Genomic DNA, 24673 nt, shown 5'->3' with positions numbered 1-24673 from the left:
CGCTGCACGAAGTCGAATGAGCTTATTTTCTTTCGTGTCCACCTACAAATCCCGCCTCTTTCCGATATAGGCTAGTAGGCATGTCCTTCAGCTATGCACTCTTACTATTGGTGAAGTGGCCCAAACTGGAATTCACCAGGGGTTGTTCTGCACAACATACCGTTAGCGGGGTTTTGGCGAACATCTTAGTCTATGCTTTCTTCAAGTACTCAGTCCTCCGAGATTTCACCAACAAACTGGCTTGTTAGAAAAATTGAACCTTACGACATGGAGATGGAAGAGAAAAATGGCGATTCCAAATATGGTTAGTTATCATATCCCTCTTTCTTTACAAATGTTATCAGAATGACAACAAATTGGAAACAATGACTAGTGCAAGCTAATAATAAAATGGGTGTGGACAGCATGTAGGCTATCATATAGGTAGGCTAATAGTCTTTTGCTTTTCAGCATTCAGACTCACCATAATAACACATATTTTCTAAATGTAGGCTAGGCATTGGTTGACTGTGCTTGCGACGTTTGTTGAAGAACAGCCTTCGAATCGAACGGACTGGGTGTAGCCCAGTTTCGATTTGAACGAAAAATTGCAAAATAAGGAGACCGTTTCCTGATGCTGAAAATCAACACGGGTAGATTCCCTAGCAGCATTGGTCAAAAGGCATTCGTCGGTCTGACTAAGACAGTAGTAAAAGTAGTCAGCGCCGTTTTGTTATCCTGGTTTCTTAAATGTGACATCATCGAGCAATTCACTCTTCATTTGGTGATTTAATGAATTTATTAGGCTTATGATAATAATACAGATGGGATGTTGTTTTAAGAAACAAACTGGAAACTAAACTCTCTTTCTCTTTCTGTCTCTCTCTCTCTCTCTCTCTCTCTCTCTCTCTCTCTCTCTCTCACACACACACACACACACACACTCACTCACTCACTCTCACACACAGTCTGAGAGTCTGCCTGTCTCTCTTTAATCTCCCCCAACACTGGCTGGCAACTGACTGTATGTTTGCATGGGTGTGTGGGGGGTTGTTTTACTGTTTGATTAGACCATGCTGTACTGTTGTTTTACTGTTGATTAGACCATGCGTTGAAATGCTTAGTTTACTAGAAACATGACAAGTCTGCCTGTGTCATCTCTGTAATAAAAGCATAGCACACTAGCTCAGCCCTTAACATTTATGTTCAGTCAATAGATTCAACGTTTATTTCTTAAATCCTGAATTTCTATGTCCGGTTTCCATGTGAACTACCTATCTTGTGAGATCCTCAACAAACCATCCCTCTTTTCTCTGGAGGGTCATAAAATCCTACAGCCTTTTACTAACCCTCGCCTTTTGACTCCTGGACAGTTGTTAACTGTTAAAAGAACAGTCCAATGTTGCCTGCACCAGTCGTCCTGAGTTGTCTAAACTTCTTAGGAAGGTCTGGCTACTAGTAAACCCCCACCACCCACCCGACAGATCTGGCAAGGCTGTGAGCTGAGAGCCAGGCAGGCAACAGCCTGTCAACAGACCATTCCCCACTTTCAGAGATGTGGGCTGCCAGGGAGCAGAGCTAATGTCCAGTCTCATTGTCTGAGCTGGACACTCAGCTGGCCACAAATAACCTATTGTAATTCAGCCTTGGGCTATGCACTGGTAGGCGAGAAGTATCAGATCTGACCGATCACTCAAGTAAATGTGAGGTGCACACAGCCAGTGGAAGTGAAGCAGTTTAGTCTCTCTTTCTGAATTTGCAAATTCTGAAGGCAAATTCACTATGCTTTTCCTATGTTTTTTTTATACAGTAACCATGGTTTTACTATGGTAAATCATGGTGATGATAATTGCTATGCTCCATGGTTTATCCATAGCACTTCTTAGTAACTGTGGTACTACTATGGTTTAAACTTCTCTTATGAAAATTCACTATGGTTTGCTCTGTTTTTTTATACAGGAACCATGGTTTTATGATCACTAACCATAGTTTATCCATAGCACTTCATAGTAGTTGTGGTACTACTATTGTTTTAACATCCGTTATGAAAATTAAACATGGTTTTACAATGGTAAATAACCATGGTTAAGTGCCTTGCTGAATGGTGGAAGCCAGGAATGCACTCTATGCACAACTCCATTTTGGATTTGCGTGTACTGGCATATCAACTTCCTGTTTACAGTAATACATTGGCAGATATGGCTCTTTTCTATTGTCATTGTCTTCAACACCTCGTCTCACGGTAATGTAGGCCGACTTTGTAAAAATGTTGTGTGCCACTCCCTTATGGGAAAAGGGTTTAAACTGTTCTTAACCTTAATCAAGCAACTGATTAAGTTAACTTTAGATTTACTTAACTGTTTTTGAATAACTTAAGCTATGTTGTTCAACTAGCAATAGCCTACTACCGGTATATTAAAACTGACAGGCCAGTAATCTGTCATTTTTTGTTAACAAGAAGTTGACAGGCCAGTAGGAAGCGAATCCAAAATGGAGTCGTGCATGGAGCCCATTGAACCCACAACTTTTCAGGCTACTGCATGCTAGCCCAGCTCCTTAGCCACTACGTTACCGCTGCCTCACCACGCCTCACTACACCTCACTACTACTACACAGGTTGATGACCAAAGTGCCGTAGTGAAACCATGATAAAACCATAGGCATGAACCGTTATTCCCCTGGTTAACCATAAAAACCATGCTTAAAGTAGCACTGAGGGTCCTCCTACAGTTGCAACAAACATAACTCCACCCACAGCAGTCTGTAGAAAAAGAGATCTGAATTCCTGTAGCATAGCAGCTCTTTTCCATTTCGATTTTGGAGGCCGGGGGGGTGCAGGCAATGTTCCTACCCGAACAGCATCTTCCTATGGCTTCCTAAAGGGTGACAGAAGATAATTCCTATATCTTCCTATAGGGTGAACGGCACTTAGAGCAGAAGTGCCGTTCACCCTATTGAGAGTTTATGTGCCATCAAAATGATTTTGGTAAAAAAAAAACTCTTTAGGGGGCCTTTAAAGAACCATGGTTAATTTTCGGGCAAAAACCCCCCATGTTTTTTCTCAGGTTTATCACCAACTGTAACTGTAGTGAACCATGATAGTCATACCATACCATATAATCACCAGTCATACCATAACCATATAGTTTCCATGGTTGTAAAACAAACATGGTTAACCATAACAACCGAATATATCCATGCTTACTGTATTTACCATAGTAAAACCATGGTTAATTTTTGGAAGCGTGTGAAGTGAAGTTTTGGCATGTGGAATATGAAGAATACATTTTGGATTTTATTATTTTGTTTCAGTGTAACACTATATAATGAATTGAAAAGTGAAAACAGTAGGCCATAAGGTAATGGTTTACAGCCAAGTTACCTGTTACATTTCTGTCCCCAGCTGAATATGATGAGTTCCACATGGAGGTGGTACTCTATAATATAGGCAGTGCTTTGTTAAATTGTGTAGTGTGCCTTAGTCTTAGATATTAGCTGCTTTCAGACCTACGTGTAAGTCTGCATGTTCTGCGGATGTCAAGCGGTTGGGTCTTATATCTATAACAACATAACTGGCCATTTGGAATTCCGAACTTAGCCGGCTGATACACTACTCCTAGTATTTCCAACGGACATTATGTAAATGAGCTCATAATAGTGTCTGATATAGCGAAGGACATGCAGAGGTTCTGTTCATGTGCGTGTTCAACCTGTTTAGTCACACGGAGGTTCTGTTCATGTGCGTGTTCAACCTGTTTAGTCACATGGAGGATGTTATGACCAGGGGGAGTGAAAGTGAAAGTAACGCAGAAACTCCACACAAGATCAACAACCTGTGAGGGGACCATTAGGGACGTCTGCAGAGGGATGCTGGTGGAGGTGTTGTTTTGTCTCACTTTGGCTGGTCTCAGGTGGACTGTCCCCCAGAGAACACTCTGTGACGCTCAGTGAAGTCTGAGATGAACGAGGGCAGAGAGGGGATGACGGGTTAGAGTAGGCAAATGTGTTCGTGAAGAGACAAAGGCAGGAAATAGGGCAGATAGAAGCAGTGTCGGTATTCAAGGAGGACAAAACATGGCAAAAGACGCGCCCTATGGAGAGAAAGGTAGGATTCTTCTTCAAAATGCAAAATGAGTTTTGTTCTCATGAGTTATGATATTCAAATCAAGTCGGGCCACGTCTGACTACAGTGACAGTGTCAGACTTAAGCTAACATACAATTCCATACCATTTAAGGTTAAGAGGAAAATGTACTATGGTAAAAAAATATCTTATTTCTCACTTGTGCTGTTATTTATGGCCTTGTGACGTATAAAAGAAGATCTAAAAGTGCCTCCTTCCTGTGTGAATAGACACGGTAGAAAGGTTTGGAGATGTTGACACAGGAAATGAGATGACGAAGTCCATTTCCGCTCTAAAATGTATCACTCAGTTCAGTATTCTATAAAGAACAAACTACAGAATCAATTAAAAATTAACTGTTACTTTTAAATATAAACTTGGCTTTTTTAATCATCACTGGTCTGCTAAGCAAATGGTGTCTGACCTTGTAACTGCATAGAGCTGGATGAACGTCCAATAAGCTTAGGCAGCGATACTGATTGTTAGGCTGCAATATGGTGGGTTGCTAGGCATGTCTGTCTTGGCAGGAGAAAATGAATGGTATGCCAAAAGCTCTCACGATGTGAAAGCATAAACACCCGTGCTCATATTCTCACAAACAAACACACCCACATACACAGGACAAGACCATGTAAACAATGTTCATCATTTTGTTTCCATAGGGGATCCACGGAAGTTTGACCCCACTTTTAAAGGCCCTATTCATAACAGGTACTGAAGAGACTTTTCTGTATTGCGTGTGTTACTCATATTACTGTATACCATGTGTAGCCTATCCAACCATTTTGCTGTCTTCTGCATTCTTCTGTATATTTTTAACAAACAATGAACTTTTCCTCCTTGACAGGGGTTGCACAGACATCTTGTGCTGCATCCTTTTCATCTTGGCCATTGTGGGCTACTTTGGCGTGGGAATTCTGGGTAAGGTTTCACTCTGATGTCTACATGTAAATGAGACATTTAATCAGTGGCCAAGATGGACAAAAGGCCATGACGAATTATACTGTATGTGTGAGTGCTTTTCTTACACTGTCCTGTAGAGGGCCAGATTACAAGCACACTGCACATACTTACGTCTCTCTCTCTCTCCTTGTAGCTTGGTCGAGGGGTGACCCTCGTAAAGTCATATACCCCACCGACAGCACAGGGCAGTTCTGTGGGCAGGCAGGGACTGACCTGGAGTAAGTTCACTCTTCATGCCCTCCATGTATGCAGTATATGTCATATTGCCTTTGATTCTTTTTTTTTTATATATATATATATTCAAGCTCTCACATATTTCTCTCACAAAGAAACTCTTACTCTTTTGCTTCTGGACTGTTGCAGTGTGTAATGCGTGTGCCTGAAGAGACTTCTGCGCTGTTGCAGTGCGTAATGTGTGTGCTTGAATAGACTGGTGAGGACCCTCTTCTGACATGTCTCTCTGTGTTGCTCCTGCAGGAAGAAGCCTTTTCTTTTCTACTTTAACATCCTGAAGTGTGCCAGCCCACTGACGCTCCTGGAGTTCCAGTGCCCTACCCCACAGGTCAGCTCCCACCACACACTGACCACTAACTCCCACTCTGCCATGCATTTCCCCCAATGCACAAAGAGGGTTCCACAGGGAATAAAAACACTTTTGTGTGCCAATCTAAATGAAAGTAGTCCTATTAAAGTCAGTTTGAATTGAGTTAGTGTTTAGAGAAAAAGAGCACTGTTATGTTTGTTTGCCATTGCTAAACTAATGTTTGTTGTCAACAAACAATTTAGTCATTCTAAAATATCCTTTTCTTAACTGGCTTTAGTGTGTATACAGTGTGACACTATGTATTTGTACCCTGAAATAAAAATGAAGTTCTTTGTATTTGGACAGATTTGTGTGGAATCATGTCCGAATAAGTTCCTGACGCTGGCGAATGCACGTCTTAAACCTGGCGACATGGCCTATTACACAAAGTTCTGCAAGAATACAGAGTTGTCCATGCTGGTTTGTATTTTGAAATGATATTCCCTTCTCACTGAGCTGTACTATCCTTTTAATGTTACAGTTTTTCTCGATTGTTTACACACATTTTCTGAAAAAATGCCTCATACTCTCAGAACTTTACACACAAATCAAAAAACACACACACAATGGGCAAAACCCCTCAATTCTCCTGCAAAATGAAACTGTACATTCAAAACAATGTTATTTCTTCTCAAATGACACACACAAACCATCAAATGAATAGACATAGAAACCAGTTGAACTCTGACGTGCTCAATGTAAAACACTATGATGAATGGAAAACAGTGTGGCAGTGTGTTCCTTGTGAAAACAAGATATTTGATATTTTCTTCATGAAAATTGTGCCAAATGTAGAGAATTGTGTGTAGTGTTGTGAAAAAAGTGTGTTTTAGAAGTGCAATTTGAGTGTAAAGCAGGAAGCGGCTTGTAGTTTAGCAGAATTGGTTCAGGGGGTTGGTGCATGAGCTACATGTTGTGGTCATTGTGTCTCAAGTACCAGTTTTTTATGTGTAAACAATCGAAAAAATTAATAATATATTATTGTAATATTCAAGGACAGAATCTCAACGTAACTCACTAGATGTTATCCTTCTTGTTTTCAGAGTGTCACAGAGATTCTGAGGGATCGCCTCTGTCCTGGGATGATCTTTCCAAGTAAAAACTGTACGTTTACGTGTGCATTTTCTTGAGCACTTAACAAGTGTGACATGTTCATTCAAACAATGTGCCTTTAGTGTCTTCTGCATTTATATAGCAAGCATGGTAGATTATGTGTGTAACATATTTGTGGAGATTGAAATACTTTGGATGACAAATTGATCGCCCTGCTTCAGTCTCTCGCCGCTGCCTGCCAGACCTGGGGACGAAGACGGGAGGAGTCGTCGTCATCGGTGAGAATACAACCAGCTACATGGATGAGAACGATGTGACCCACAATGCTAATGATCTCTTGGATGCTACAAAGTAAGTGTTGCTCCCAAGTCCCAGTATTACCTTAGGATTGTCTACCAAGCCAGTTTGTGCCAGTCAGTCTCCATCATGTCACAGAACCTGTCCAGCCCACTGCTGAGTTATGGTTCAGGCATTGAACTACCAAATTCACTTTATCCATATTACAGTAAAGCAAAATTGTGTTTTGCAGGAAGTCAAACATTGCTACGGAAGCACGACAGGTCTTCATGAGGGTCTTTGAAGACTACACTCAGTCCTGGCACTGGATCCTGATGTAAGCATTTTTTTTTATGCATACCCCAAACGAGAGAATAGAGTTCTGAAGCCATGACGTGGCGTTGCCAAGGTAGCAATTTCACAGGATCTAAACAAAGCAATTTAACCTTAGTGGTGACTTTCTTAAAAATCTGTTAAAACAATTTACGTTTCTATTGTATTTTTTACACTGTAGGAATCACATACTATTGCATACATACATTTAATCTTACTATGTGGCGTTGTATTGCTTATATTGCTGTAGATATTACTCATAATGTTGAGCCCTTTTCCTGGCAGCGGTCTCGTTATCGCGATGGTCGTCAGTCTGATCTTCATCGTGCTGCTGCGCTTTCTGGCAGGCATCATGGTCTGGGTCATGATGGCCATGGTCATCGTCGTCATTTTTTACGGTAAACTGAAGTCCACATCAAACATATCAGAAAGAGAGAGAGTATTGTAACTGTGTTCAAGTGCAAGACAATGTGGACAACGTAAACATCCAAGCATGGGCGGTGGTAGTGTGGTTAAGGTGAGCTGAGCTAGCATGCAGTAGCCTGAAAAAAAGTTGTGGGTTCAATTCCCGGTTTCCAGCGTTGTGCCCTTGACCAATGCAAATTGCTCTGGCGAAAATGTGGTCCCTTGTAATAGAATTGACCTATGTACTGTAAGTCACTTTGGATGACTGCTAAATGAATAAATGTGCATGTCAATGCATCACAAATGACCTTCCCATCCTTCTCCCAGGGATTATCCATTGCTACCTGGAATACGCTGCTCTAAAAGGAACTCCTGGTGCTGATGTCACCATCCGCGACCTCGGCCTGCAGACAGACTTCTCTGTGTATCTGCATCTCCGGCAGACCTGGCTAGCATTCAGTGAGCACTTTACTTTCTTATAGTATAATACTTATACTACTTAATATCTCCGGCAGACCTGGCTAGCATTCAGTGAGCACTTTACTTTCTTATAGTATAATACTTATACTACTTAATATCTCCGGCAGACCTGGCTAGCATTCAGTGAGCACTTTACTCTCGCTTGCTTACTTAAAGATAGTACATCCAATTTTGTCTGGTTCTTAACATTTCAACCAATATAATACTTGTTGGTTGCATTTTTCCATTCAACCCAATCTCATTTCCCTATGATAATAATAATAATAATAATTCTTTCTCTCTCTCTCCCTCTCTCCGTCTCCTTCCTCATGTCTCAGTGATCATCCTGGCCATCGTGGAGCTGGTCATCATCATCCTCCTCATCTTCCTCAGGAAGAGAATTCTCATCGCCATCGCTCTCATTAAGGAAGCAAGCAGGTGAGCACTGAATGCAAAACTACATGGAAACTGCCGTTCCATTCATTTCAGCGTGTCTCTCACAGATGGGTCACTCATTACCTCCTGCCCCCTTTCCTCCAGGGCCGTCGGTCATGTGATGTCCTCGCTGGTCTACCCTCTGTTGACCTTCTTCCTGCTGTCCCTGGTGATCGCGTACTGGGCGGTCACTGCTGTGTATCCTTTTCAGCCTGTCCTCCCATACTGTTGGGGTATGAGTCTAAGGGGGTTTTCCCACTGACTGCTCATTTGCACTTTATTCAGGAACAAGGAAATAAATAAGGGCTCTGAAGCGTTCTGTTCTGGTCGCGGTCACTTGTGGCAAAACTCCTTGACACACTCCTTCAGCTTCTTGTCCACCTCCAACGAGGCCGTGTATAAGGTGTTCAACACCAGTGAGTGTTCGCACTCTCTGGAGCGTTGTGACCCAAAGGTAAGCCCCCCCCCCAAACCCCACTCCCTTCAGCCGCTTGCATGGAGCATTTTTGAAGACCACGCCACTCAGCATTTTCTATTTTGACATTTTATTCAGAATAAAATAACACAGAGGCTGCATTGCCGTGCCACAATGTAATGCCACATGTAATGATACTGTGATTTGTGTATTTTTGAGTTAATAATTGATTTTATTCTGTCTGTGACATTTGTTTTGTTTTCTATTTGGAGTTAATTATTGGTTATGGAAATTGGTTGGCATTTTTTTGTTGCTACCTTTTTTTGCTTCTCTTCCTGGCTGGATAAAGTTGGGTAATTCAGTATCTTATCCAGTGCGGTTCTCCTGTTTTGCATCACTGCATATTCACAGATGGTAGATCAGCAGTTGTGATGTTATTTGTGATGACCCACAACCCCAACTATTGTATTGTTTTTACACAGTTGTATAAAGTGAGTAGAGTAAGCAAGTCCGTAGAGTAAGCAAGTCCGCACATCTGTATTGATCCTGAAAGTCTTAGTAGTAAACTCTAATTAGTGTAATTGCTTGTGTGGCTCAAGTCAGGTATTTAAGGTCTAGTCAACATTTGCTTGTCTTGTTTGGGTGAAGTCCTCTCTGTGTCTCCTTTCTGATTACTCCACCTGACCCTGAAAAAGCTCCGATTTCTGCCGGACTAACATGTTTACATGCATTTAAAAAGTTTGGATTTGGTCAGACTAACACAATAACTAAACACACATACTGAGTGTCTCCTTTCTGGTGTCTCCACCCGACCCTTTCCAGACCTTCAAGGACTCCAACATCACAGATGTGTGTCGAGATGCTGAGTGCCAGTTTGCCTTCTACGGCGGAGAGACCCTCTACCACAAGTACCTGATCGTGTTCCAGTTCTACAACCTCTTCCTCTTCTTCTGGTGTGCCAACTTTGTGACGGCGCTGGGGCAGGTGACCCTAGCAGGGGCGTTCGCTTCGTACTACTGGGCCTTTAAGAAGCCAGAGGACATCCCTGCCTTCCCCATATGCGCCTCACTGGGAAGGGCTCTCAGGTACCAACTCTCATACCGTACTGTGTGTGTGTGTGTTTGTGTGTGTGTTTGTGCGTGCATGTGTGTGTGATTGTGTGTATGTGTGTGTGTGTGTGTGTGCGTGTGTGATTGTGTCTGTTTGTGCCTGAGTGCATGTGTGTGTGTGTGTGTGTGCGTGTGTGTGCGTGTGTGTGCGTGTGTGTTTGTGCCTGAGTGCATGTGTGTGTGTGTGTGTGTGTGTGTGCGTGTATATGCATCACGGATGTGTTATGAGAGCAGAGCGTGTGTGTGTGTGTGTGTGTGTGTGTGTGTGCGTCGTTATGCATCGTATGCTGTACAGATGTGTTATGAGAGCAGAGCAACTTCAGAGAAGAGAGAAGGGAATGGTTTAGAGGAAATCATGAGCCCAACCCAAAACTGTGGCGGCTAGCTTTACAACAAGCATGGTGCTCCGGGAGTCAGGTTCACACAGCTCCGTGTCCAACTAGCTACCGTGTGGACGTGTCGCTGTTTGTTGGACTGTGAAGGCAATCTTTTTGTCTCAGTCATTGTAAGAGAAATGGGGTTTGGCCACTCAGAACAAAAGAGAAGAGTCATCAATGAAACATTAGCAGAGATCATATGGACATGAATAATTCACGCTATGGCCAGCACCACCAGCATCACAGCTGGTAAAGGGTGTGGTCAGAAAAAGAGCCAGGAAAACTGACCTGAGACCTGACACTCACGACAGTTACACTGTACGCCCCCCCCCCCCCCCGTGCAGGTACCACACAGGCTCTCTGGCGTTCGGCTCCCTCATTCTGGCCATCGTGCAGGTCATCAGGGTCATCCTGGAGTATCTGGACCAGAAACTGAAAGGTCAGGGGGCCATGGATGGGCCGAGAGGGTTTCTGTGACACATGCATGAAGTTCAGCTCAATATACTAATAAAATATACAGTATATATACCATTGTTAATTGCATTAGACAAAAATATTAGCCACAGTAACTGTGAATGTGAATCAGTATATCGAGTGACTAGGGGTTAATTTTTTATCATTATTTCTAAATACTCATCTTATTTCTATAACTCTCCCCAATAGGAGCTCAAAATAGGTTTGCCAAATTCCTGCTGAGCTGTATGAAGTGCTGCTTCTGGTGCCTGGAGAAGTTCATCAAGTTCCTGAACAGAAATGCCTACATCATGGTAAGTGGAACACCCTTGACTGTGCACATTTGGAGAACAGCTGAGTTCTTTGCTGAGTCCTTGCTGAGTTCTAGTTTTAGACAGGCGTCGCCTCCTCCCTCTATGTTCTGGTGCTTTACAAACGGAACTATTGTAGTGCTGTCCTCAGAGAACATGCCGTGCGTGCATGACATTTGGAAGGAATGGTCAGTGTTTCTCATCAGGCATTTGGTCCACATGGTTGCAGTTGTTGTTTTTTTCTCCACTAGGTGGCAATATATGGCAAGAACTTCTGCACAGCAGCAAAGGATGCTTTCTTCCTTCTAATGAGGAACATTGTCAGGTGAATTATGGTATTATTGAATTATAGTGAATTATGAATTATAAGTTCTCTCAATTTTTAGTTATCATGCAGGTTTATAGAGCTACTGCTGTAAAGAATGCACCCATAACTAAAAGATGAATCTGCCTTTTTCCCTTGCAGAGTGGCAGTGCTTGATAAGGTTACAGATTTCCTCCTCTTCTTGGGCAAGCTGCTCATTGTTGGAATTGTGGGTAAGTGGCACATGTATTGAATAAAATGAATAACAAATGACACATATAATCCAGGTGGATTAATCTGATTAATCTGCATATTGGACCATGTAAGGTGCTTGCTGTCATGTAACGCATTGCTCTGTTTCCTGTCCTTTGTATCCAGGCATCTGCTCATTCTTCTTTTTCTCTGGGAGAATTAAGGGCATCGAGGATGCAGCCCCCAACCTCAACTATTACTGGGTCCCAATCATGGTAAGGCTTTTAGAGTCGAGCTGGTTTGATGGCTAGATTGGCCTAAATGTTTCTTGAATTCCCATTGCAAGGAAAACCAGAAACCTTCATCACATTCATCAGATAGTTCATCCCAAAAGTCCAAAATGTATTTGGCTCTTACAAGCTGATGTGATTTTCCAACAGTGTTGTGTAATGATATTTTTATGTTGTTGTTGTGTTTGTTATTGTAGACCATAGTATTCGGCTCCTATCTGATTGCCCACGGCTTCTTCAGTGTGTATGCCATGTGTGTGGACACACTATTCCTGTGCTTCTGTAAGTAATGCACTCGCATTTGTCTGTCTGGGTGCTTGACCTGTTATTAGTCATATGAGACAGTATCATATGAAAAACATACACAGAATATCTTAGACAGCTAAAAGTAATAAAGAGAAGTGAAACATATTTAGCGTAGCAAGCTAGCAGTTGTTCTGGCATTGATGCGTTTCACTTGAGAGCCCAAAATGAGGGCACTGTGACTTTGTCCCACTGCAGTGCTTAGTCTGTCCCCTAACAGCCCGGTTGCTGTGTCTCTGACTCTGCTTTCTTTCTCTCCCTTTCTGTTTCCTTCACTCCTTACCTCCTTTGTTATAATTATCCCTCCATTGTCCTGTTCCCTCAATGTTTTTTCTACTAACCTGATCCCTAACTCATTCACACACCCCAATGCATGCGTGCACCCGCTTCCAATGGCGGCGATCGAAAACGCTTCATCAGGCGAGGACTTGGAGCGAAACGACGGCTCCACGGAACGGCCGTATTTCATGTCTCCCGAACTCCACGAGATTCTGTCTAAGACCAAACCGGACGAGCCGGACGAGGGCTCGGCGGCGGCGGCGCCGATGGAGGAGGAGGAGACCCCGCTGCAGCAGGTGGAGCAGGACGGGGAGGTGCAGGTGAAGCAGGAGGCCACCGTGAGGACGGCGCACGAGGAGGAGGAGCAGCAGCCGCTCACCCAGGAGGAGGCGCCGGCCGAGGAGACCACGCCGCCGCCACAGACGCTGTCGTCGGAGCCCGAGACGCAGACCGCCGTGCCGCAGGCCGCCCCTCTGCAGAACGGGATTCTGGACGCAGAGTCCGAGGAGAACAAGGAGCCGGAGACGGCGCCTCAAGCGGCGGTGGCGGCGGCGGCCGTGGAGGAGGAGGAGGAGGAGCAGGGTGAAGAAGAGAAGCCCAAGGAAAATGGCCCGCAAGAAATGGACACCCCACTTACGCCTCAGGAATGAATTCAGAATTGGTCGTGAGTCATTGACTTTAAAGGGATATGACACTATCAGGCGCGTTGGGAAAAGTCTGGATATATCTTATAGAAATGGCTTGCTGTCGTATGCTGTTTGTGTAGACTGGTATTTACTGTATCAGCCAAATGTGAAAAGATGTCCAGCTATCAACACTTCTTGTATGGGTAAGGTAAAAACGCCATAAGCTTGCCACTCTGAGTAGCTGTAGGACCAGAATAGCATTGTCTTCTAGTCTAGTCTGGTTTCTGGGAATTGCGGAATTGAGCTTGTTCCTATGTTAAGTACACTATTAGGTATATGACAGTATGCAGCCTTGTTACAATCTCGTGACTCTAAAACTGTGGCATTTGGGGAGGCATGATGACGAGCCTTTTTAAATAAAAGAACAGACCCGAAAACCACATGCTAAGTTATAGAACAGTTGGTACAAAACCAACTTGTATTGTTTGTTAACATTTTGTGTGTGTGTGTGTGCACTCGTACACATGTGAGAGTGTTTTATGTGAAGGATGTACATTTTTACTTCTGGTGCTGGATCTGTGCCTACTCTCTGTGAAAGGATGATTGATGTCTTAATTGTGTTCTAGAGTGCACTAATCTAATGACGCTACGTTTACAAAAGGTACAAAAAAAAAAGGCATAATCCAGTTCTCCTGTGTTTACACTGAAACCAGCTGACGCCAAATGGTGTAGTCCTTTTGTATGAAATTGTGGTATATACACTAACAAAGCCTGTTGGTTTGTATATATAAATGTATGGATTAAGTATTGTGCTTATTGTTGCTCCAATCAAGTAATGATCTGAAGAAAACACTACCTTTTTGCCTTGGGATCATAGATGGCGTTGACCACTTAAAATTGGACACTAGTCTGCCTTTATCTGTCTCTTTCTACCTCTGTCTTTTTTGCTCTTTATTGCATGTTAGTCACATGGTCTATTAGTGCTCTATTAAAACGCATCTTTCTTCTACTGTAACATACTCTCTCTGGCTTTCCTTTATACACATAACTCTCCTATGGCCTTCTCGTTCTGTTGTCTGTAGCTAATGTGTAAATGCAGATTGCGTTTTGAGATTAGATCTAGACTATGCTGTACCTTCGCCAAATGTAATATCAAAGGTAAGTTCTGCGGGAGCAGTGAGAATCAGTAGGTCTGTCTATATTTGTGTGTGTGTGTGTGTGAGTGAGTGAGATTCCGTATGAATACAGTACGCTGGGAAGAAGTTTGTGTCTTATTTGGTGTGTGTTATATTCCCAGTGGAGGACCTGGAGCGCAACGATGGCACTGCAGAGAGGCCTTACTTCATGTCGGAGAAACTGCTCGGGACTTTGCAGAAGAAGAATGAGAAGGCCAAATAGACATTAGCCATTGACTTCACTCAGGGATTGATCAATTACAATTCCTCCTTCATCCTTGCACTGATTTCACATTTCAGATCATTTGTTATATCTCTGACCACAGTGTGACCCTGACACACACTATACCACTCCTACCATGCAGAAAGCTATACTGTAGAAATGTATATTTCATAGCTTAACTGTTGGCATGCTTTCCAATTCTGCACATATGCATGCAATTCTGGGGCTATGTGAATATCGTTTCGTTCAATATTGCTTTTTGTCACTTTTTAATTTTTGAGGTAACATCTTTTTAAATTTCAACACAATTGATCTGTTTTTTTACGCTTGCTCATGCAGTATTGTCATAGTATTGTTTATTTGTATTAGACTATTCCGTTATATGTAAGCCATGTTCCAATTTACAACAAAGAGATTACATGTTCAGCGTATTGTATATATGATGCAAGTGTGTGTGTGAAAGTGTACATTGTTGGGAAATAGGTATATACATGCTAGTGCAATGTATCCACTGTTTTCATAAAGTGTTTGTTGAATTGTCAGGAAATGTTCTGTTCTTATCTGGGCCCAGTTGTCCATGAACCAGACCAAATAGTGATACCCCCCAAGGTGGTTGTTACACCAACAGAAGTAAAAAACAATGTCTGATCAAATGAGTAGCCATCTAATTTTTTTTTAGCAGAAAACCTGTTTTTTTTTTTATTCACATTTAAACAAATGGAATCTTCATGATTTCAACATTTTGTCATGCCTCCTTTGCTGCTCTCTCTCTTTCTCTCTCTGTGTGTATATATATATATATACTGTGTATATATATAATCACTCTTTTTCTTTTTCTGTCAGTTTTTCCTGTCTTGCGACATTCCAGTCCCACATTAAAACATTAAAAACATCACAAAATCAGCATTCTACCTGAGAAACATCTCAAAACTATGATCCTCGCTATCAGACTCAGTAACCGAAATCCTTATCCATCCTCAAGTTAAAGTCCAAGTTGGGGCATCTGGTCAAAACTGCACTGAAGATTGTAGGTCATCCAGACCAGGGCTACATGCAGGCACTCTATGACAAGTAAGTCCTCAGGGAGGCACTGAAAATTGTAGAAGACCCCACACACATCCTGTACGAGGAGTTTGCCCTCCTACCCTCAGGTAGTACTTTAGAGTACTAAACTGCAGATTAAATAAATACAAAAACTCCTTTATTCCAACTGACATAAAGATGCTCAATGATAGATGGCTACCTATATGTTATCTCAGCTCTGACTGAGTTGTCTTTTGTGGTGTGGGGCTGTATGTGTAACTGTTGTTTTTGTAATTGCCTTATGCATGAGGTGTGTATGTCTGTGATGCAGTTATCGTGAAGCCCAAGACAAATTTCCTCTTGGGGACAAAGTATACTTTACTTTACTCATTCACTGCTTCATCTCTACCTGTCTGGACTACTGCAATGCCATACTCACAGGTCTCACCTCCACTCCTCGTAGAGTTCAGCTGATACGGCCCTGTGCCATTAAGGGAAAACATTAAACAGCACAAACCTTTTCTTTTCCAAAGGTCTATAGCTTCTATGATAGAACATGAATTAAGACATGTCCCATTTTCCTACACACTTGGATGCATTGCTGCATGACCTGTAGCCTACAATATGACATGACTTAATAGGGTATGGATATAAAAGCTGAAGAAATACACTCCTCGATGTCAAATTACTTGTTTAATGACAAAGATGAAGAAGCCCTGCAGCAATACACAAAATAGCAACATAAGCTACAATCAGTAATTCCTACATGCACATGTCTAACATAAATATCAGTAGGAACTTAACCAACCTTGACAGCAACAAAACAGTAATAAAGAATGACAGTGGACTTACATGAATTATGTTCACAGCTTAATATTCAACCTCTGTAACAGGAACGTCTGTAATGCTGGCAACAACAATATGGCCGACTCTTAACTGAGCTGGTAAGGTAAGCTGTCTTAATGAGATACTACCCCCTAGTGGCCAGTGGTAAACTCTGCATCCCCCCCAGTCCGGAAAGCTATGAATGGGTATAGGTTAACGGACTCAGTCCTGTATCCAATGGCCCGACTCGGGTTCGTAGCGTTTGGGCGGCTTCCTTGTGCGGCTCGGCTGTGCAAGTCGGGGCAGCGACGGCAACGATGCATCCGTGGTGACGCCTGTAGGAACAGGGTGAGCTTGGTCCCTGAGATCAGTGGTTGACCCATCAGATGGCGCCGGCGGGGAGGCGTTCAAAGCCGTGTCATGGGGCCCATCTGCTGCTCGTGGGATGATTCCCTGGGGCATCACTGGCTCCAGGTGGACAGGCGGGGGCTGGTGTGCCAAGGTCGTGGGAGGTGGGGTATGGTCGTATGGGGTAGCCGGCGTGTAGCCGCGAAGGAATCGTCGGTTACGCAAAGTCAAGCGTCCCGACCCTTCAACCTTAATCCGATACTGATCATGACCTAGCGACTCCACTACCACCCCGGACCTCTCCCACTTGTGTGGACTTGGGCCCTGCTGATTCTGGAGGAATACCTTCTCACCAAGTGCCAATGGGCGGAGTGGTCTTGAGTGAGTCCTCAAAGACTCAGTGGTGCGGGATATCCGGGTCCGAAGGGCATCCTCCTTCGCCGCCCATGCTTGGCGCCAGAGCGGCCGGATGTGAGGGTTTGAGAATTTTTCTAGTCTGTTGACGAACAGAAACGAATCTCGAAGGGGACGGCCGAATATAATCTGTGCCGGTGAGAGGTTGCAGTCGGAGTCAGGTGTGTTGCGCAACTGTAACATGGCACGCAAAAAGCGGTCATGATCAAGACTGCCAGTTGGTCCAGTGTTGGACATCAGAAGGCGCTTAGCAGTCTTCACTGCAACTTCCGCTCTCCCATTCGATTGTGGGAAACCGACAGAGGACACGCGATGACTGACGTGCCATAGGCGGAGGAAGTCCACAGTATGGCTAGCTTTGAACTCTGGACCACCGTCGCTTGAAAGCTCCTCTGGCACGCCAAAGGTGGCGAAGAACGTGCGGAGGTGGCGAACCAAGCCAGCTGAGCCCCCTAGATCGGAGCCTGCTGTGGAGCTTAGGACCTCCACCCAGCCCGAGAGTCGATCCCCGATAACTAGGTAGTGGCGGCCTCCGTAATCAAAGAAGTCAGCAGACACCGCCTCGAATGGGGTGGACGGTGGTGAGGATGGTAGGGGGGTGTGGCTGCCTGTGATGGAGCATTGCGGTTACATTCTGAACATCCGTACCTGGTGGCTCGGATGTCCTTCGACATTCCTGGCCAGTACACTATGGCACGGGCCCGCTGCTCCATCGCAGAGGTTCCTTGGTGGGCGGCATGGAGGTGCCGAAGGATTCTGTCACGAAGGGACGGCGGAACTACGACACGATCACGATACAGGAGCACGCCATCTAGTCCATAGATGGACTCACAGACTGGAGACAGACTCGCCAGGACAGGGTCATTGACGTCCACCCTACCCTCGTGCTCGATCAGGTACAGAAGGTGGCCAAGGCATGTCGTGCGAGAAGGGACCATGATATGGCTCCAAGTTCTTGTGCATTGTTACGGATGGACGCCATAAGTGCTGATTCTACAGCGTCAGGTATGCTTGGCGATCCCAGTGAGAGGCCGTTTGCAGAGCCCGAGATGGAGGGGTGTCTTGAAGTAGCATCAGCGGCATGGTTGCTAACGCCAGGCAGGTACACAATGTCAAAGCGCCAGGGGAGGGTACGCTGCTTGAGTCTGAACAGGCGTGAGTTTGTAATCTCATCTAGCGTCCGGTCACCAAAGATCTTGACAAGGGGTTTATGGTCAGTGACCACGACGAGGTTGTCACATCCTTGTGTGAAATAGCGCGTTTGCTCCAGGCCCCAGGCCACTGCCAGGGCCTCTCCTTCGACGGCCGCGTAGCGTTGCTCCGCCGAGGATAGGAACCGTGAACCGGCGAGGGTGATCCTCCATCCTCCAGAGCAGCAGTCCGGTATGCCTGAAGTGCAGCTACAATGTTGCTGGAGCAGGAAGTAGCCAATACCACGCCTGGACCAGTCAGGGCGGAGGCAGGTGCGCTTCCGCATATCGTAGATCTCCACGCCCTCACGGATGGCTCTGATTATGGCTTGCTTGGACGTTTGGAAGGCTTCCTCCAGTTCAGAGGACCATGAAAATTTGCAGCGTGGGCTGAGGAATGGCTTGAATGGCGCCATAGTGTCACGCAACTGGGCATAGTTCGCCACCTGGTTGACAAGGCCGAACCAGCTTCTGATATCTGTCGTGGAGTCTGGGGTGGGGAAGTCTCGGATGGCGTCCAAGTACTTCGGGAGAGGTTCTATGGTAATGTCCGACACCCTGAACCCAGCAAAATCTACGCTCCTTTCCGCAAATTGAAACTTATCTGGGTTTAACACAAGCCTGACCGGCCGACATGTGTCAGGAAGTCGATGGTCCTCCACCAGTGTTGTGCCAGGTCGGTGTCATAGTGGATAGTGTCATCCACACAACGTTCTTTGCGCTCAAAGTCTGAGAGGACAGCGTCGAAACGGCGGTTGTAGCCGTCCCCGGATGATAGGAAGCCCTGTGGCGCACTGGTATAGCGCCAGCGGCCAAAGGGCGTGATAAAATGGTAAGATGACGATCCGAATCACGCAGGGGCACACTATGGTAGCCGTTCCAGGCGTCTGTGACGGTTTTCCAGGTGTCCTTCGGGATGCGACGTGCGAGGTGGAATGGGGACTCAGTGGCGAAGGTTTCACGTTGGCAGAACTTGTTGAGAGGAGATAGGTCAACGGTCCTGCGGGGGGAGCCGTCGTGCTTCCGAGTGACCACCATGCGATGGCACCATGTCACTGGTTCACCGTATGGCACACGTTCAATGACTCCAAGGGCCTCGTCCCGAAGGAGGTCATCGTGGACCCTTTGCTGCCAATGCAGAGGCACAACGGCCGCAGTGTGGCATGCTCTTGGCGTGGCAGCTGGGTCCACGTGCATTTCAATGGGTGGCCCCTCCATGCAAGGCAAAGCTCGATGAGGGCAAGTGTTGAATGTAGATGAGGCATATCTCTCGAGCAGCCAATCTTTCATCCGACCGTTGTTCTCCGGTGTGCAGGGGAACGGTAATGCCTGAGGCCGTGGTGGAGGGACTGTACGATGGGGGCATGAGCACTGAGTGTCATGGGGATTAGTTTGGTCTTTGCAGCCACCATTGGTGGACCTCATTGAATTCACAGACAAAGGCTTGTCCGGTGTGTCTCGGGTGCCAGGGCCATGCCCACTGGGCCCTCCTCCACTGTTACTTGATGGGAAGTCCTTAGGTAGGAGGCCGAGGTCAAGCAATGACTCATAGGAGAGGTACATCGCCCGAACTGAGCTGCTCACGTACACCATTGAGCGGCAGGACGCCACACCTATGTCGCTGGGTGCTGTCGAGAGCTTAGCGAAGAAAGCTCCCTCAATGGCTATGGGGGAACGATTGGCGGCCGACAGGCTGAGATTGACGGGACGCAGGTCGGCACGTGAGAATCCGCAGGCGAGGAACTCCTCCAGAGACCACAGGTCAGATTGTGCGCCAGTGTCTGCAACAGCGGATATGGTCACCTCATTGTCCGAGCCTTGGTTGCTGATGCTGTCCCTAGGCCCGACTGACCTGTCAACCGAGATGGTGATTAAGACTCGGGGGTGAAACACTGGGGATACCTGACATTCTGACAAAAGCAATAAACGATGTAATTGCAGTCGTTGAAAACAAGGAAATGGCCCGCAATGCTTTTCCTTCATCCACTCTGTCAGCTATGTCATCATTCCAGCGCCTAAAGAAAAACCCGCAGACGAGCCCCGCCCCGACCCCAGCCCCTGCCCCAGCGGACAGGGCTAAACAAGCCTCATGCCCGGACAGTAAAAGCACCTTTAAGGTCTTCACAGAGGGTTCTCGCGGATGGAATACCAAGCCTCACCAGATTTGCATCGATTGCTACAGGGCCCGCCGACAGAAGCACCACATTTTCTCCAGGGGTGAATGGAGGCGGGCCAAGCTAAAAGACCACCCCCCGCCCGCCTCCATTCACCCCTGGAGAAAATGTGGTGCTCAAGCCTGATGGGTGTGGGATTATTGACAGTGCTGTGTGTAATCTGAGCGTGGCGACGGCCCCCGCAGCGTCGGCCAAGGCGTGCTCTGAATTGAACCACTGAAATCTGGGAGATCGGCTCTGACTCCAGGGCAGCCTGCTGACTGTTGATTAATGGCTGTCGCCGCCGCTTCTGTCATATAAAATACACTCCTCGATGTCAAATTACTTGTTTAATGACAAAGATGAAGAAGCCCTGCAGCAATACACAAAATAGGAACATAAGCTACAATCAGTAATTCCTACATGCACATGTCTAACATAAATATCAGTAGGAACTTAACCAACCTTGACAGCAACAAAACAGTAATAAAGAATGACAGTGGACTTACATGAATTATGTTCACAGCTTAATATTCAACCTCTGTAACAGGAACGTCTGTAATGCTGGCAACAACAATATGGCCGACTCTTAACTGAGCTGGTAAGGTAAGCTGTCTTAATGAGATACTACCCCCTAGTGGCCAGTGGTAAACTCTGCAAAAGCCATGGTAAATACCACTTTGCAGAGGTTATCATATGATAATATGCCGGGATATTTTTGTCTGGGCCTATGGACTACAACCACTGAGCAGTTGGCCTACTGAAGCCTTACCAGAGAGTCATGTTCTAGGTTACTAGATTATGTGGTACTGACTGAACAAAAGAAATGCCAGGGCTGATGTTGAGGGGTGGGGTGGTGAGAGGTTCAGTGATCTCCCAGCCTGGCAAACATCATACTCTTTCAAGAGTATTCTGTCTGTCTGTGGTAAATGTTTTTATACATGGCTTTTGTATAAAATGTCTTTATACTCTGGCTTTTTCATTTAGGCTAAGTCTTGCCTAAGCATATGTTACAGCCAATTCAAAGTGGCAATTATAGTTAAGGTATTGAAGAGACACAATGAAAAAATTAAGCTAGGCCTAAGCATAACCTAAGTCAGGGGTCCCCAACCTTTTATCTACCATGGACCGGTTTGATTCCCATTTTTTTTTCACGGACCGGTGGGGGGGTTCCATGTTCCGTGTTGTGCATGAATTACTTAAAAAAAACTAGCTCCAGTTATGTATGAACAGTGAAGGTAACGAACTCTTAAAAATGTGAAAAACGTGAACTTGAAGAAGTGAAAATTGAAAATTGTGAACCCCGGACAGCAAAAGAGTGTCAAATCGATGTTAATTGTTGGTCAGATTGATCAGTTTCCGTCAGACGCCCAAAATTCAACATCGATGGCATGAGTGGTGGTTGGTCTCTCAAAGTAGAGCGTCGAAAGTGTTCTATCTTGGAAGGGTTAATTATTATGGTAAAGATGGGCTAAAAGACTGTAGACTGACGGAAATCTACAAAACATCAAGTCATATTCATGCACAAGCCAACTAATATGTAACTATACGATAGGCTACTGGAAGACATTAAAGATAATTAGTTAATGTAGCTATAATGTTCCAAAATGTACCAGCAATGTAGTATAGCCTACAGGAATAAAATATTTCCAGCAACAGCCCTATTTTTTTTTTATGTTGTTTCAGTTGTCCTACAGTGATTAACGTCTACTATAGGTAATTTCTTTACACATAGGCAAATTCAGTAACTGTTTGGTGCTGTCAGTTTTGTATAGTTTGTATTGTATAGTTTAAATGTAGCCTATTGAATAATTTGAAATACTTTGAATTCAAGCAGAAACTCTTCTTTAATAATTGCTTGTATAGCCTATACGCAGTGTTTCCCAAAGTCTGGGTCGCGACCCACGGGTGGGTCGCAGGATAATGTTTTTGGGTCGCCAGCCCACAATTTATGTTGTGTTATAGGTCTAACTGATACCATTTGTCATTTGATACCAGGAAAGTTAACAGTTTTCTATTAGGATGTAGTTTGTTAACTACCACAGTTACGGTTTTGTCATAAAAGCTCATGAAACTGGCGCATGAAACTGGGGACGCATCGCAGAGGGGGAGCCAGAGCATGGATATCTACCTCTCAAAATGAAACCGTTCTGTGGGGCGCCTGCCATGACCTGTACCTCGCAGTTGCAAACTGCAAGGGACATTAATCCGCCTATTTGCACGAACATTAACAGATACCAGTTTCTCAACTTTACCGATTAAAATCTAGTGACCGTGCTGTCAACTAAGCAGACATCCATAGACCGGATAAGGATATTCAATTTGCATGTAGATAGTTTCGATTGTAGATGCAATCTTTAAAGTTAATAGCAACCTCCTCACATTCTTATTTCTGATTTAAAATGCACAACAGTGCATTATATTAGGCTACAATTTAAATAGACATTTTAAACACTAGGCTATTTCTCTCGTTTTCTACCTCGCGAACTCCAAAGTAAAGGCGCATTCTTCCGGTTATTGCCCAAAAGCCTCTTGTTCTGATATAGCGACTATATAATATAATACAACAATACAATATAACGACTTGAGTTATTTGCTGTTTACATCGGAATTGACGTCCACAGTGTTATGGACCCATTTGTCTGCAACGCAACGTAGCCTACAACATTTTTTTTAGAAATACAGAAACAGCTTTACTATGCTGACGAATGCGAAACATGCGAGAATTTCCCCAAACTCTCGGATGCGCATTAAAACGTATCTTTTCAGTAGTCATTTCCAACTTTTCACGCTGATGGTGCTCAAAATGCAACACTACCGTGTTCAAAGCAGGATCTATCTATTTAGATCCTAGCAATGTATGGTTGGGGGAGGCATAGAAAAGTTGGAGAACCTGTGGCCTAAAACAATGTTGGTGGTTGCAGGGTAGATTTGAAGTGAAATGGGTCGCGATGGTCTGTCATTTTTAAAAAGTGGGTCGCCAGAAAAAAAGTTTGGGAAACACTGGCCTATAGGCTACTTGAATATGGAGATCATGTACTCCATGGCTACCTCTGATCAGACAGAGTGATATAGCCAATGAGGCCTATCACTTTCAGTGCTCCATGACAGTTGAAAATACATGCATATTTAAGGGTAATGCAAAGATTTTGTATTAGGTGTGCCCGACCGATTTGAGGGCCGCTTTGGCCAAATAGCCTATGCCAGGGCCGATTTTTGGTCCCAGTCCGCCCCTGCTTTTAGCGCAGCCACGTTCACCGATGTGGTTGCTTTACGTACTAGTTTTTTGTCCTTGCTCGCGTTTCTTACGCTCAAAGAACTCAAGGGGTTTAAGTGTAGGATGCTTGGACTCTAGATGTCGAATTAGCTTTGATCACTGCTTCGTTTGACAACTTATCGCCAAATACCACACATAAAGGACTTGGTGCATGCGAGTCACCGGTCTCTGCAAAATTTTAAATATGACTCGTCATATTTCGTATTGAATGACCCCTTCTTTTTCTTTGAGGTATCTGGCTCACCATCGTCAGTGGGTATTATTGCGAATGTGACATTATTGCGAATTAAATTGAGTTTATTCAGTTTGCATGCATTTTTTTTAAACTCTTGTCGTAGGCTACGGCCCGGTTAGGAATGTCCCGCCGGGTACCCGGTGGTTGGGGACCGCTGCTCTAAATGATCTCACATAGCTACTTCCACACTAAACAAGTAAGAACAAAAGAAATCTGATATAAAAATGTGTAGTAAAATGGTGTGCTCTACACATGTTTCGAATAAGTAAATACTGTGGAACTTGAGTTGCGCTCCCGGTGTAGCCCTAAATCCCCATGACGCGTCGCCTTCCACTGAACCAGCGAACCACACAGAGCATGCTCAGATATCTTTGCATCGGTTGCTAGGTAACACACAATTATTATGTGTGAACAGCAAACACTCCAGTAGACGTGCTACACAGACGTTAGCAATTTGCTAAATTAACATTAACTTTGTAAAGTCTTTCGTTTGGCTTATATCTACGTTGTGCTTTAAGATTTTTATCGAAAATGCCAGGTTCT

At 44.6% G+C, this 24673-nt stretch overlaps 1 protein-coding gene across 4 annotated transcripts; it reads left to right on the top strand.

Moving 5' to 3' along the window:
- Positions 1 to 146: 146 nt before the first annotated feature.
- Positions 147 to 15576, top strand: slc44a2 (solute carrier family 44 member 2 (CTL2 blood group)). 4 transcript variants are annotated; one of them, XM_076294689.1, is made up of 22 exons: positions 147 to 304; positions 4764 to 4812; positions 4949 to 5022; positions 5198 to 5282; positions 5542 to 5626; positions 5954 to 6067; positions 6691 to 6751; positions 6922 to 7051; positions 7230 to 7313; positions 7595 to 7707; positions 8042 to 8173; positions 8512 to 8611; positions 8714 to 8806; positions 8978 to 9062; positions 9846 to 10108; positions 10854 to 10948; positions 11173 to 11276; positions 11525 to 11598; positions 11740 to 11810; positions 11956 to 12044; positions 12257 to 12341; positions 12783 to 14282. In XM_076294689.1, exons 1-22 carry the CDS (start codon positions 193 to 195, stop codon positions 13289 to 13291), a joined length of 2607 nt encoding a protein of 868 aa, XP_076150804.1. In that variant the 5' UTR covers positions 147 to 192; the 3' UTR covers positions 13292 to 14282. The 4 variants fall into 4 exon arrangements, with proteins under 4 accessions (XP_076150804.1, XP_076150821.1, XP_076150813.1 ...); XM_076294706.1 differs by lacking the exon at positions 12783 to 14282 and adding an exon at positions 14565 to 15576 and having other exon boundaries at positions 149 to 304; XM_076294698.1 differs by lacking the exon at positions 147 to 304 and adding an exon at positions 3781 to 4084.
- Positions 15577 to 24673: the final 9097 nt, after the last annotated feature.

Source organism: Alosa pseudoharengus, unplaced genomic scaffold (assembly GCF_046254945.1).
Source record: "Alosa pseudoharengus isolate Yale_2024_CS ecotype anadromous, Long Island Sound unplaced genomic scaffold, YU_APseudo_1.1 YU_APseudo_1.1_scf_1, whole genome shotgun sequence".
Lineage (NCBI taxonomy): Eukaryota > Metazoa > Chordata > Actinopteri > Clupeiformes > Clupeidae > Alosa > Alosa pseudoharengus.
This window is presented reverse-complemented; position numbering and strand designations above follow the sequence as displayed.